The 16,661-nt window shown below is 37.2% G+C and overlaps 1 protein-coding gene across 1 annotated transcript in view; it reads right to left on the reverse strand.

Annotated features, from left to right (window-relative positions):
• Ddx10 (DEAD-box helicase 10) overlaps positions 1-16,661 on the reverse strand; it is a 142,671-nt gene that overhangs the window by 13,676 nt on the left and 112,334 nt on the right. The window contains exon 17 of the mRNA XM_021171852.2: positions 3,745-3,881. Coding sequence (XP_021027511.1) covers positions 3,745-3,881 — 137 coding nt within the window. The remainder of the gene's footprint in view (positions 1-3,744; positions 3,882-16,661) is intronic.

Here is a 16,661-nt window from a genome sequence, read left to right on the forward strand (position 1 = left end):
AAAGTTTTGTTTCTTCATCTGAGAAAAGAAAAGGCTGCATGGGCGCAGGCTTCCTTGCCAACTCTCAGGGTAACAGCAACGGCTCTGCAGCAGAGTAGTAAACAACACACACACACACACACACACACACACACACACACAGCTCTTAAATATAATTGAAGGAATAAAATCTGTCCATACTCTTTTCAACAAAGAATATTTCTTTACTATCAAGCAACCTGAGTAACTTTAATCTTCCAGAGTTAACCAGCTGCCCCTGAAGTGAAACTGTCTTAATTTTCATGTAATACTTAATTATCTTCCATCTGAAACCCTATCTTATATTAAAATGTTTTGGTATTGTTCAAGGTACCCTATCTCCTTTATCACTATCCGCTCCTAGCTTCTTATAATCATCTACATTCTGTTGTTTCTTATATTATTCAAACTTTAGGACCAAATATATAACCTCTTATACTTTTACTTTTATTGATGTATTTGTAAAGAGTAGCACATCTTACCCTTATGCTTTTATTGATGTATACTTATATATCAATCGATTAAGAAATTCAAATATTTAAAGGCCTTAATATTCATGTCATTAGTACTGACAGTGAGAACAGAAACTGGACCTGCAAGTGTTACTTTCATAGTGCAAGTGTTATCTTTTATAGACAATCATGTAAAGTCAAGCCTTTCTGAAAGATAATTAAAGCATAAAACTATTATAAAAATCAATATGAGACTATTAGAGAACAAACCACAGTAGCTGTAGTAGGAAGCAGGAAGTACTACTATGTGGTAACAATGACAGAAACACGTAACACAATGTAACACAATGAATGATGACTTAGAAACTGAACCTAGATCACATATTTTAGTGGTACAAACATGTATATAATTTTTAAAATCCTAATAAAATTATTTCTACCCAGGGTGTTTCTTAGAATGTCTAAAATATTAGCAAAATATAAGATACAAAAGGTCAGAATCAGATACAGGAGGATTGCTGATACTTTAAAGGTTTGTTCTACCTTTTAGAGCAGTATCATGCAAACAAACAAAATATGGCTGCAGAACAAACTATAAGAACCAAATGATATGCTCCTACAGAGTTAAATTATACAGACACACCTGAACTCATGCTGTAAGCCAAGTTATCAAAAGAGAGATCCCATATCCAGTCTTTAATGCATGGGGTAGGGAGCAGCCTTCACTATGAGCATTAAGGTAGCATGTGAACCATTCAGATGTCACACATGAGCGCCAAGGAACTTTATAAAACATTGTGTGTTGATTAATTTTTATAAGTCACTTCTAAATATTAGAAACATGGCCTGAACCTAATAGAAAGTTGCTGAAGGTCTTAACATAACTACATTTTGGATAAGTAAATTTTTCCTTTTACCAATAAGCACAGTTTATATAAAGACTAACTCAGAGTCTATCTACTTGGTTTTCCAAGAAGATAATTTGTTTGAGATCTTTAATATTTTTTTTGGATTATTTATTCTTCAACTCTAGACTCCATGGGCTATCTGAGGGGTCCCATCAACCTTTGTCTTCACGCCAAAAATATTAACTATCTATCATTGCTACCTAACTTCTATTCAGTGATTTAGAAAATCTATAAAGCTTAATTAATACTCAATACAAGGTTATTATGATACATGGTACTCTGGAAAAAAATACTAGGTTAACTCATATTATTATTCAATTTACCACATTTCATTTAATTTTGGCATAGAGGCAAATAGACAAATGAACAGATTATAAATGGAAAGAATTTGGTTGTTTACATAGAAAATTTCTATTATTTTATTGGCTAATATGAAAAAAGAATATGAAAGTATGTAGCAGAATTTTTCCCTAATTGACTGATTGAGTAATGAAGAAGACAAGAAGCCAGTCACCTGGCAAGGAGGAGGCGGACCTTCTGGGTCCGGGAGAGGAAGAGGGAATGCAGGAAAAGGAAAGCACCCTTTTGGAAGGAGCAGCGGGAGCCAAGCAGACAGATGTTGACTGGGAACTGTTTGATCTGGAATCCACCAGGATCCGCCACTGGAAGATTTCTAACATAGAATAGTTGGTGAATTTAGAATGATAGATTCCTCACCCAGCGATTGTGTTATCTGTTGATTCTAAACTATGATTGTGTGGTGTTTTCCATTTCGCTGCAACTCAATTGAGCTCCAGGTGAAGGTAACTGCAGCTGAGTGGGTTGGCGAGAGTGGGCCCCCAGCGAGCCACGGAAATGTGGAATTGCTGATCAGTGTGGCAGCAGCTAGCCATGGGTGACTGGGTACAGTAGTTCAGCGGCAAGTGAACCACAGGAAGTTTGGTGGACTGCCATATGGGGTCTGCCCTGGGGGCAGGAAAACTGTGGCAGTTAGAGAGTAGCCAGACAGTAGCCTGCAATAGCGTGGCTTGAATGTTCTTAATCATTACACGAAAGAAAAGTGTAACTTCCTCTTTTAAATTTCAGAAACTTTTGATTTTTAAAAAAATACATTTATTTACATACCCATTCATTCATATATTTGTATAGGGGTTATAGAGGATGTGTCCACATGTAGAGATCTGTAACATACATTATACTGGAAAACTGTCCGGTACAGTCTGAGATTATTGAGACGCTGGAAGTAATCTGGTCCCCTCACTTCAGACCCAAGCATGTTTCTGTCAGGAGTCCTCCAACACCCCTTGTCTGGTGATGGGTACCCCAAACCAGAACTCTGTGACAGGAAAGACTCGAGAGAAAAACTATTGTGCCCTTGAGAACAGGTAGAAGATGAACAATTTCCAACAGAGGCTAGTAGTGTTTATAACTATGATACAAAAATCCCTGCAGTAGACAAAGAAGCTCATCCACAGAGAGAGAGGACAACTGGGAATTCCAGCTGACTGCTTAAATTTCCCCAGTCAACTGTTTCTGCTGGACATTGTGAGGGTCAGACTTGGTGATGCTATTACTGTCTGTTGCTATTTGTTCTTTTATACAGCCCAAGGGGTGCTTTGCTCTGCTTTGAACTCCCCCTATTGGGATCTTCATTGGGCTGCCTTAAAGAAGAGTGTCAGAAATAACATTGTAGATTGTTCTCCAAAGTGTGCAGTAAGAAGTCAGAAGATTTTACTGTAGTCAAGGTCAGAGGACAACTTACTGGAGTCGGGTATCGAGTTCTCCCGTGTATGACTGCCTGTACCTTTATCTGCTCTATCTCACTAGTCCAGTTTTTTTGTTTTCTAAAGCAAGGTTTCACTTTATGTGTTGCCTTAGAAGTCACTTGTGCAGCCCTCGATGGTCTTTAACTTATGGTGACTTTCCTTTCTCAGCCTCCTAAGTGGTGGAACTTCAGGAATGCACCACCAGAATCTGGTAGTCAGAGATAATTTTTAGTAGCATTCTCATCAAAATCCATTGATATCAATAAAACCTTGCCTGCTCATACTTACTGTAATTTATATATTCAGGTATAAAGGATTAAGAATGAGGGAGAAGAAAAAGGGGGAAAAATGAGAAAACAGAACTCATGTATCATAGTTATTTATGATAACAGGAATTATAAAAATAAAATTAACCCAAGTCCTTAAAATGATCAGAAGAGTATGAGATGCAGGCAAAACAAGTAAAAGTTGGAGTTTATAGGGCATTAAAGGAAAAAATAAATCTCTTGAAGTAATAGTTCAGTCATCACTGGACTCATTAAAATAGAAAGGGTCTATGTGTGAAATTCATACTTAATGAGACTAAGGGTAAGAACATACCTCATCTTATGGTTTGTATCTTCGCTCTCCGATTCTTCAGAACTTCTGTGCTTATCAGGATCTGGAAGGGTACTTGGATCAAACCCACCATCATCTTCATCACTCCAGTCCAGAAAGGCGTCCTCTTCATCTCTGGCCTAAGAAAACACAAGGAGAATCATGATGTAAAAAGTCAACTGATAATGGGAGAATCACGACATAAAAGGTTAGCTGACAATAGTCAAGTTTCAGTACAGGTTCAAATACTCCTCTGATAGTCCCAAATTAGAAGAATTCATTATAAAGGCCTGGAAACAAGACTTAGAATTTCAACATTTCTAAAGACAAAGAAAATCTGTATTATTTCAAAATTACAATAAATATAATCCAGAAAGTATAACTCTATTGAGTTCCTTTAACTTACAAGAAGTTATCAGTTTTACTTTTTCCATGTAACTTAATTATCAAAAAGCACAATGTCTAATTCTCTTACACACACACACACACACACACACACACACACACATACACACAGAGACAGAGAGACAGAGAGAGAGGGAGAGACAGAGAGACAAAGAGACAGAGAGTTCAAAACTACCAAAAGTATTAGTTGAAAGTATCAAAAACCAGTAATGAGAAATATTTGTCTGATTTTTATAACAAATGTCTAAATTTAAAAATACAATTAGATCTGTAAGAAGTGTCTTTACATCACTGGAATGTAAGTGTAGAAATAATGTGACTAGGAGCCTTGGGGAAGCAAAGAACAAAGGAAAGGAAAAGTAGCACTCTGAGTCTCCTGAGAGCAGAGTGGGCAAGGACTAAATCATGAAGAGTGAGCAACTACACACTCAAGGGACCGCATCACTTGCATCAAGTTGGTTTTTGAAACATTAGTTTGGTCACCTGATATTTAGACACAAATGCTGCTACATGAATTTTAAAAAAATACATGTAAATAGGATTCAAAGTTGAAAGCCTAATAAGCTTCCTTCACTTAACATCTTTATAAATCTTTTTAGACCAAGTATGACAAACCTAATGATTTTTTTATTCAAATGATTAAGGCTGATAACGAATAAACTAATTCATTCACTAAATTTCTTAAGTTTTTTTGGCCATTATTTCTTTACATATATTTAAGCTACTTTCTCACCTGTACAAATAGGATTATGCATAAATGTGTACTGGACTTCTTCAGGAGTCTCCTAAGCTCTATTCATTTTTCTTCATTTTTCATTCTAATTTTGAATAGGCTTATTTGTATGAGATCTTCAGGTGACCGATCCTTTTCTCCTGATAACATGCTACAAGCTCTCTAGCAAATATAAATGAGTAATTACACATTTAGTTCTAGGCTGTCCTGGTTGTTGTTGTTGTTTTCTTTCATGGTTTTTATACAGTTAGCATTGGTCTGTGGGGATTACTCAACAGTATCCCACTTTTCTTTATTTTGATGAACACCTTTTTCTTTATTTCTTTAAGTCTATGCTTAATTTCAAGATGGCTAAGAGGCAGTTTCTACTGATTGCCTTTTCTTATTTATGAATTGAATGCATATCTGATATTAATTATACATCTGATACTTTTATAGGGTTCTGCAAAGAACATACTACAGAAACTAGATTTTGTCCCATTTTCTATGAATAGCTGAATTTATACTAAATATGAATTAATCAATGGTATGTATGTAGATGCTTATCTGTTTTGTTCTCAAGCTTCTAAGTAGTGCTTTTAAAGCAAAATTTTCTAAGGGTCGCCTGAGTCTGTAAAATGTGGAACTTGACCAAATATTTAGGCAGTTGGTCCTACCTCCTCAACTGGCTTCTGGAGGTTTCTCTAATTTCTAGCTGTTCTTTTGGCTTTGAGACTTATCTATAATCTTAACAATTCAAATAAGTTACTTTGTTCAACTACATAACATCTATCATTTAGTATGGCTTTTTAGCATTAATTATCTTAATTTAATAAAACAGGAATATATTAGTAGGTGAGCTGTGGTAATAAGACCTCACTTGATATTCCAATGTAAATATTTATAAGAAAATGGTAATTCAGAATAAAATTTTACTGTCAAACAGGTATTATTTAGATTTGTAATAATCAATACTTAGGTCTTACTATTTTCTGGCCAGTCAGATCATACCCACCATACTGCCTGTTCTGTACTACACTCCATTTATGACAATGACAAATGAATTCAAGGTGCAATTCTTTTCAGAAATACAATTTCTCACTACTATCAATTTAGAAAAATTAGAATAAAAAAATTTTAAAACTAATCCTTTCTTAGTCTTCTTAGGAGGATTAGAAATATAAAACAACAAAATGTGTAACACCTGTATTACGAAAAGGTAAGCTGCTCATACAATGCTTTTATTTTAAAACACCATTTTTACCATAAAAACAAAGATGCTACAAAAGTAACTCCTAAATTTCTAGGAAGTTTTAACTAGGATGTAAACTCTCTCTGCTCATAATGACAAAGAAAATGTATATGCTAGCTGTTCTGTCTTTTTGTGATTTCATAAATTGTTTAAAAGACAGTTTGTAAATATAATACCATCACTGTATTTCCTTTTAGACTCATTTTCATTAGAGACAACACAAGTATACTCTTGTGCATCTAGCAACTCACAACTAATTGCAAAATGTCACTGTGTTAGCAGAAGCTCTCTGAGGGAACGCACTGAAGTATTGTATCAGGGAAGTGATTAAATTGGTACAACAGAAATGCAACAAAGAAGGTCACTGAAGAATACAAAATTTGAGGATGACGTCAGTACTTGTAAAACACTTTTAAGAGGAGAAAACAGGAGCACAGTGGGAGTGCATGCCTTAAATGCCAGCACTCAAGAGGCAGAGACAGGTGGATGTCTGTGAGGTGAGGCCAGCTTGGTCTACAGAGTAAGCTCCAGTGTAGGCAAAGCTACACACAGAAATCCTGTCTCCCAAAACCAACCAAACCAAACCAAAGACCTGAGAACTAGCAAGCTCTTTCTCTGTTACCATTTAAGGATCTAGATCAGATTCATTTTCTCTGCTCATTAACAAACTAAAAGGAGGGGAAAATCTAAATCACAACAGGCAGTAGCAGGGAAACTCTGAGATGCAGCAGACAAAATAGCCCACGAAGAAAGGCTTTTATGAAGTGTGAGGAAGCATGCACTGCCAAGGCCAACACACACACACACACACACACACACACACACAAAGATCTTCTACAAAGCAGCTCAAGTATCAGGAGCTCAAACTCCAGGACTCTCCTTGACAACTGGGGCTTTTAAGGATCTTCTGCCTTCCACCCCTGAATTAGAGTTCATCAATTTGACAGGCTCACAACTCTGGCAAACATACCCTTAACTGTCATCCCTAAGCTTGGGTAGTCCATTAGCAGAGCAATCCTGTCAGCTTGACAAAAAGTCTACCAGGCTTTTGTTTTAATTTGCTAGGTTTTTGTCTCAGTTGGAAGAATGAAGAAGAAGACAGGCATCTTTGAAGTTCAGTATCTTTATTACCTTGCTATATTATGGTCCTTCTCCCTCTCTGTCTGCCTATTTGATCTCACTCCTACTCTCTCACTTCCATGTAAAATTATATCAAAAGGCCAACTATATTCAGAGCAATAACTAGATCAACAATAGACACTCAATGTTCTAGCACCTTAATATTGGACTTCCAATCTCAACAGTTGTTTAAAAAATTGATTTTAAAATACCACTATATAGTTTTAATTTACCATCCCAAAGTGACTAAAGAGGTACAAAATTTACTTTAAGAGAATCAATAAGCTTAAAACATAGTTGTATATATCAGATCAAAAAATAAATACAAATCCTTATAGGAAATACTGTGAAGACATCTTACAAACATGCCACAATTTGAACACTTGTCTCCAACACCTATTCTTACATAGAAAAATCTGGATTTATGTTTCTGTCTGCAGTGTTAAAAAAAAAAACTCTTGTGGATCATATCTTTGTATGCCCAACAATCTTCAATATATTCTTGGTTAGAGACTTTTACCTTTTGTTCTTCTGAACTGAACATTATCTGTGTATACTGTTAATATAGAGTGCTGTCATACAGATTATTTAAGAACATCCTGCAAGGAAGCTGAATATTCTGTTGCAGTTTGCATTATTTTGATCCTCTCCAAATTTCTGTAATCCAAGTTTGTAAGTTTTCATCATCTCCCAATAGTTCATCAAATTATGCACACTCAATGGATTAATCCAGTCATGAAATTAAAAACCAATGTTCAATTACTTCCCTAAAGGCCACTTCCTAACACTGCGACTGTGGGGTTTACAACTCATGAGCATTTGGAGGACATTACATCCAAACCGTAATGCCAGAGGGCGGAATATGGGGGTGAAGGATATGGTCAGTGGATCTAGGGTACAGTTCTGCAAGATGAAAAGGATCTGTTGTCTAACAACAGTTAAAACTACCATGCTGTCTGCTAAATACTGGTTAAGTTTTATGTACTTTTACTAAATGCACACAAAAATACCTAACTAAAACCCGTATTTTACAGATTTTAACCACGCACACAAGTAAGGAAATACATGCAGGTCTTAGGAAGGCAGGGTAAAACACATTCCTATAGGTTGTAGAGCAAGTTACTAGGAAAACTAAAACTAAGAACTTTAGTCTTTATAAGTCTTCCAGCCAAGGTCAGATGACACCATTCTCGTGATAAGATTATATGACTGCTGCATATTTGGCAAGGATAGGGATTCAAATATTATCTATCCTCAAACAAGCAACCACATATTACACCACCACCTGGCTCGGATGTCTTTTCCTATACATCAGTTATAACATAAGATTTAAAGAGAACTTGTTGATAATTCTAGTAAAGACTATGGTGCTGCTGCAATAAACCCAACTCCACTTTATACTCTAGTACGAGATGGTAACTTCAAAATCTATGTATCTTAGTGTTTAAATAAGCAAGTCTGGTGGCTAAATAGATAAGCATGCATTTACATATGAATCAGTGTACTGTGTGGTATGTACTTACAGCAACACACCACAAGGAATACACTTCAACCAAACCCTCCCTGGGGACATACAAAAGCTGAAATACACAAGAAAAATATCATCAAGGGACTAGACTGATTCTTGAGGTTTGATTCACCATACAACTGTTAATATGTTTTATCTTTTAAATAAATTTAGGTGTGGACAACATCTATACATTTAAAAATAAATAACTAACAAGAATTGCTCTATAGCCATCATTCTTAGTACTTACTTTTTATGCATATGGCTTTATGATTTAAAAAAAAAGGTCATAGTCAAATAGATCTATGCAAGCCACTTTCACTCTGTTTTGGGTTTTTTGTTTTTGTTTGTTTGTTTGTTTGTTTTGGTTGGTTGGTTTTGGGTGTGTGTGGTTTTTTTTTAAAAGATTTTGTGTTTATGTGTATGTGTTTATGCCTGTAAAGGAGTGAGAGGTACCTATGTGCCCATGTAGGACAAAAAAAAAAATGTTAAGTCCCCTGGAGCTGCAATTATAAGTGATTCTGAGCTACCTTATGTGAGAACTGAAAACAAATTCTCCAAAAGAGCTGCAAGCTGCTTATTTTCTCTTCAGACCTACCTCAAGTCGTTTTCAATTAACGTGTACATTAGTGCTCTGAATCACTTCTCTGGATCATTAAATTTAGATGATATGATATCTAAAAACATTCTAGTCATGCTCAGTAAATGGTGATCTGCAGCTAAACAAAAACTGAGGTAACTGTCTTTTGGGTACAAAAGGTTTATTTCAGGCCACAAAAGTATTACATCACCCAGGAAGGAAAGGAGATGGTACTCTGGACGGCAGGCTAACATTTGATCTATAGTTTTATAAGGCTGAAAAGAGGACAGGTAGAACAGAAGCATCGCACTTAGTTCACGACTGAGTGTCTACTCTATTAGAATAAGACTTTGATCTTCTTTGTGTTGTTAACCAGAACTAATGGAGTTGGAGTGAAAACTGTAATCCCTTGAAATATTTCCGGTGAAAACAATAATGAGTCAGCATGCCTTATTATTTAGATCTGATCAAAAGAAATCTCAACAAAGATATATATTTGCTCTGAAGCTAAATTTGGTTTCAACCTCCTTATAACACAACAAAAATAGTGAATATTAATTATCTGTTGCAAAGAAATAATTTTGTATGATAAAACTAGTAAGCTTTCATCATGTTTATATTCCAAAGAGATCTGAACATAACTAAATAATACAGGAAAATAAGTCATGTGCATACATGAAATAGAAGTTATTCATTTAAAGATTGGGTTTTGTACCATGGAAAAGTTCCAAAACCGTACTGCAGTGGCTAAGAGTGCTTGTATACATTTCAAAACAGAGCTAATATCTGGTGCTTTGTAAAATTAACCCCAGTATACATACTTTAATTAGACCACTGGTACCTTCTGTTAATTAAAGTAACTATTTCAGTTCTGGTTAAACTTAAATTACAAGTTGTCTAAAGTTTCATTTGTCACCTAATTTTAAAAGTGTTTAAAAAAAAAAAAGTAAAATAGACCCTAGAATATCAGCCTCCAAACGCTGACACCATTGCATACACCAGCTGAATGGACCATGATATAGTTGTCTCTTGTGAGGCTATGCCAGGGCCTGGCAAACACAGAAGTGGATGCTCGCAATCAGCTATTGGATGGATCACAGGGCCCCCAATGGAGGAGCTAGAGAAAGTACCCAAGGAGCTAAAGGGGTCTGCAACCCCATAGGTGGAACAACAATATGAACTAACCAGTACCCCCCGGAGCTCGTGTCTCTAGCTGCATATGTATCAGAAGATGGCCTAGTCAGCCATCATTGGGAAGAGAGGCCCCTTGGTCTTGCAAACTTTATATGCTTCAGTACGGGGGAACGCCAGGGCCAAGAAGTAGGAGTGGGTGAGTAGGGGAGTTAGGGAGGGGGTCTGGGGGACTTTTGGAATAGCATTTGAAATGTAAATGAAGAAAATACCTAATTAAAAAATAAATAAATAAATAAATAAATAAATAAACTACAGGTTTTCTATCTATTATTTTTATTATGTTTAGGTATGGGTCTTGAATACCTGATCTTTCTAAGACTTTTACCATGAAGGGGTGTTTATTTTTTGTCAAATACTTTCTCAGCAGCTAATGAGATGATCATGTGGTATTTTTTTCCTTTGAGTTTGTTTATATAGTGGATTACGTTGGTGGATTTCTGTATATTGAATCATCCCTGCATCCCTGGGATGAAGCCTACTTGATCGAGATGGATGATCGTTTTGATCTGTTAGTGAATTCAGTTTGAGAGAATTTTATTGAGTATTTTTGCATCAATATTCATAAGGGAAATTGGTCTGAAGTTCTCCTTCTTTATTGGGTCTCTGTGTGGTTTAGCTATAAGCATAATTGTGGCTTCATAGAATGAATTTGGTATCAAAACTTTGTGTTACTGAAACTTTGATGCTGGTTAGCTAGAGCTAAGAAATTAGTGATTAAGAAGAGACCAGCATCATTGAAATGAAATCTTCTCGAAGTGTTTTCTGAGAGCACAGAGGCTGTGTTCCAGAGATAGCCAAGGTTATACCTTATACTGCAGCAGGACTTGGTAATGTGTAAGAGTCACCCAAGTTTTGAAGGCATGAACAGCTGAGGCTCGGCACTGTGAGAGGGAATGGAAGGCCATTGGTGAAGCCTCAGTTGCAATTGATGGCCCAGGACTGAAGGGATCATGCAAAGGAGTTGAGGCTTGGCACCATGAAAAGAGCCTATGAGAGGCTGTTGGTGAAGTCTAGTTACAGCGGAAGACCGCAGTGTTTTGGAGATGTCAATACCATGAGATGACCACCAAGAACAGCAGCAGCAGTGAAGTATGGGTAGCCTAGAAGACAGGGCGTGTGCTACAAAGGACAGAGCTGGAGAAGTGACCCAAGCCCTTGGAGGAGCCCAGAAGATCACGTGTGGATCCCAGACATTGAAACAAGAAGTTGTAACATTGAACTTGCCTTGGAGACCTAAAGATGTTAAAGATGCCAAAGCCATGGGATACCTGCTGAGGAAAGCTGCTAATAGGGAATGGAACCATCCCAGGAAAAAGAAATTTGTTGCAGTCAACGAAAATGAAAAAGAAGTGGAGATCTGAAAAACACTTTGACATCAGACATGGAGATTTTTGCAATTTGCTCAGCTGGTTTTCTGTCTTGTCTTGGAGATTACAGTTAGTGATTGGATGAATCTCAGAAGAAACTTTGAACTTGTGGACTTTTAACTTTGTTGAGACTTCTATAGACTGGGGGGACTTTGGAAGTTGGAATAAATGTACTTTTTAATTATGTTATGTTTAGGTATAGCCCCCATAGACTCATGCGTTTGAACAAGCCTACTGGGGATCAGGGAGTGGAATGTGATGGTTGTACATTCTTGGACCAGGGAGTGGCATCATTTGGAGGTATGGTCTTGTTGAAATAGGTGTGACCGTCACTTTGGGTGTGGGCTTAAGAGCCTCACCGTGGTTGCCTGGAAGTCAGTCTTCTACTAGCAGCCTTTGGATGAAGACTTAGAACTCTCAGTGCTGCCTGCCCCATGACTGCCTAGATGCTGCCATGCTCCCACCTTGATGATGATGAACTGAACCTGTGAACCTGTAAGCCAGTCCCAATTAAATGTTTTTAAGAAGATTTGCCTTGGTCATGGTGTCTGTTCACAGCAGTAAAACCCTAACTAAGACAGAAACCCTTCACAATAGTCACAAATAATATAAAATACCTTGATGTGACTCTAACCAAACAAGTGAAAGATCTGTATGACAAGAACTTCAAGTCTCTAAAGAAAGAAATAAAAGATCTCAGAAAATGAAAAGATCTCCCATGCACATGGATTGGCAGGATTAATATAGTAAAAAAAGGCCATCTTGCCAAAAGCAATCTACGGATTCAATGCAATCCCCTTCAAAATTTCAACTCAATTTTTCACAGAGATAGAAAGAGCAATTCTCAAATTCATTTGGAACAAAAAAATCCAGGATAGCGAAAACTATTCTCAACAATAAAAGAACTTCTAAAGGAATCACCATCCCTGGAGTCCAGCTGTACTACAGAGCAACACTGATAAAAACTGCAATGGTATTGGTACAGAGACAGGTAGATCAATGGAATAGAATTGAAGACCCAGAAATGAACCCACACTCCCATGGTCACTTGATCTTTGACAAAGGAGCTAAAACCATCCAGTGAGAAAAAGACAGCATTTTCAACAAATGGTGCTGGTTCAACTGGCTGTCAGCATGTAGAAGAATGCAAATCGATCCATTCTTATCTCCTTGTACAAAGCTTCAAGTGGATCAAGGAGTTCCACATAAAACCAGATACACTGAAACTAATAGAAGAGAAAGTGGGGAAGCACCTCGAACACAAGGGCACAGGGAAATTTTCCTGAACAGAACACCAATGGCTTATGCTCTAAGATCAACAGTCAACAAATGGAACCTCATAAAATTGCAAAGCTTCTGCAAGGCAAAAGATACCATCAATAGGACAAAAAGCCCACCAACAGATTGGGAAAGGATCTTCACCTATCCTAAATCAGATAAGGGACTAATATCCAATATATATTAAGAACTCAAGAAGGTAGACTCCAGAAAATCAAATAACCCTATTAAAAATGGGGTACAGAACTAAACAAAGAATTCTTAACTGAGGAATATCGAATGTCCGAGAGCACCTGAAGAAATGGTCAACATCTTTAGTCATCAGAGAAATACAAATCAAAACAACCTTGAGATTCCACCTCATACTAGTCAAAATGGCTAAGATCAAAAACTCAGGTGACAGCAGATGCTGGCGAGGATGTGGAGAAAGAGGAACATTTCTCCACTGTTGGAACTGCAGATTGATACAACCACTCTGAAAAATCAGTCTAGCGGTTCTTCAGAAAATTGGACATAGTACCTGAGGGCCCAGCTATACCATTCCTGGGCATCTACCCAGAAGATGCTCCAACATGGAAGAAGGACACATGCTCCACTATGTTCATAGCAGCCTTATTTATAATAGCCAGAAGTTGGAAACAACCTAGATGTCCTTCAACAGAGGAATGGATACAGAAAATGTAGTACATTTACACAATGGAGTACTACTCAGCTATTAAAAACAACTTCATGAAATTCTTAGGCAAATGGATGGAACTAGAAATATCATCCTGAATGAGGTAACCCAGTCACAAAAGAACACACATGGTATGCACTCACTGGTAAGTGGATTTTAGCCCAAAAGCTCTGAATACCCAAGATACAATTCACAAACCACATGAAGAAGGAAGACCAAAGTGTGGATACACTTATCTTAAAATGGGGGAGAGAATACTCACTGGAGGAAATACAAAGATAAAATGTTGAACAGAAACTGAAGGAAAGACCATCCAGAGACTGCCCGACCTGGGGATCCATCCCATATACAGTTGCCAAACCCAGACACTGTTTTGGATGCCAAGAAGTGCTTGCTGACAGGAGCCTGACAAAGCTGTCTCCTGAGAGGCTCTGCCAGAGCCTGACAAATACAGAGGAGGATCTCATAGCCAACCATCAGACTGAGCATGGAGTTCCCAATGGAGAAGTTAGAGGGAGGACTGAAGGAGGTAAAGGGGTTTGCAACCCCATAGGAAGAACAACAGTATCAATCAACCAAACCCTTCCCCCCCCCTTCCCCCAGAGCTCCCAGGGACCAAACCACCACATGGCTCCAGTCACATAAGTAGCAGAGGATGGCCTTTCTGGGCATCAATGGAAGAAGAGGCCCTTGGTCCTAGGAAGGCTTGATGCCCCAGTGTAGGGAAATGCCAGGGCGGGAAGTGGGAATAGGTGGGTGGGTGGAGGAGCACCCTCATAGAAGCAGGGGGAGGGGGGATGGGACGGGGTTTCTGGAGGGGAAAACGGGAAAGGAGAATAACATTTGAAATGTTAATAAATAAATTCTCCAATAAAAAATGAAAAAACAACAAACAAAAAAGTAAAAAATTGAAAAAATATAAATTACAACTCTAAATCGAATTTTTCAACAAGATTTCTATCTAGGGTAAGTAAGAGGTTTCAAATAAAAAGTAATGTGGGGAGGGAGATACTAGAGAGATGGTTCAGTGGTTAGGAACTGAGAGAGAACCCAGATTCAGTTCCCAGCACCAGCATAGTGACCCATAACCATATGCAACTGCAGAATCAGGGGATTAAACGCTCTCTTCTGACCTCCTCATGCATCACACATGCACACGGTACAATACACATACATACAAAATAAAAATAAGTAAATCCTAAAAAACAAAAGGGACAAATCATTCCACATTTTAGAGAAAATTAAACTTCCTTTCAAATTTCACAACTATTTTACTAAAATATTACAGTTGCCTTTACTAGAAAAAACATTGTATAAAATATGCCTACATGAACAAAACAACATTTTCTAAGATATTTTGCATTCGGAATCCTATTAACTTTGCTATTCAGTCTTAGTGCTTTACTAAATCTCTTCCACTATTCATTTCAGGCTGAAATTTTCAAATTTAATTGATCTGAATAACATTAAACTCAGAAAATCCCATGATCTTTAGTCTGATAACCAATGACTTGTAATTGGAAAAAGACTGATAAGTCTCATTTAAGAATGTAATAAATAGACATTTAAAATTCTACTAGATTCTTCACCGTAAGTGCTGCACACCCAGAACAGATGTGATTTTCAGTTAGTACCAAATTCCTGTCTTTACCTTAAAGTCAACAACAGGAGACTCAGTAAAGCAAGGGCCTAAGTTGGATCTCCAGTACTCATAAAAGCCAGCCATGACAGTGCACCTGCAATTACACAGGCAGGGACAGTCACACTAGCCAATCAGCACATTAAAAACTTACTAGCTACCTAACCTCTATGGTTATAACTCAAAAACTAAGATGGAGAGTGAAATAGGAAGATACCCAGTGTCAACCTCAGGTTCTGCACACTGTGCACACCTGTACAAAGATCTACACTCATCCATAAATATGCACACACAAATGTAATACAAATACTTTAAAACATACCATTGTGTCATTTTCTAACTTTCAGTTTTGTTGTTCATTATAAAACTGCTCGTTACAACTATCATTAAAACATGTTCACACTTAGAGTATCTTTTTTTAACCAAAAAATCAATTAACCCAGTTTCTAATTTTAATACCAGGTAATTAGGATTTGATGAAATTCATTTGTATAATGATGACCAAGTGCTAAGTTTTCCTATCCTTCATTTTACATTTTTCCATAGATCTTTTATGAACAGGTCTAGTAGGGATAAAATAAAGATAATTTTCCATCGAACAAGACAAAATAAAATAATAACAACAAATAAACAAACGTGTTTTGCTCACACAGGAGAAACACACTCTGAAGGGCATATCTGAAAATCATAACTAACTTACCCACTGTATATATTTGTATAAGGTCTCTCTCTCTCTCTCTCTCTCTCTCTCTCTCTCTCTCTCTCTCTCTCTCTCTCAAACCATACTGGCCTTAAACTCAGAGATCCTCCTGCCTCTGCCTCTCCAGAGCATGAGCCACCATACCTGGCACATGAAGTCTTTTACCTTTCATTAATTTTTTCAGGTTACTGCTCTGAGTTTCCTGCCTTGGCTTCCCTTGATGATAGGCTTGAGCCAAGGAACCACTTCCTCCCCGAGTTGTTTTCCTTCTGCATTTTATCACAGCCACAGAAAGAAAAACAGAAATAATATATAATGACAAGAACTATTATGATATGTGTTTTCAATCAGAATAACCACAGAGGTTAATTGGAGGCCATATGAGAGGAAGAAATCTTCCAAGAACGAGGAAATGGAATATAGTGTTAAAAAGTGATAAAGGAAAAACTAAATAAGATGAAACCAGGAAGATGATAGGAGGGCAAGAAAAG

This window comes from Mus caroli, chromosome 9 (genome assembly GCF_900094665.2).
Source record: "Mus caroli chromosome 9, CAROLI_EIJ_v1.1, whole genome shotgun sequence".
NCBI lineage: Eukaryota > Metazoa > Chordata > Mammalia > Rodentia > Muridae > Mus > Mus caroli.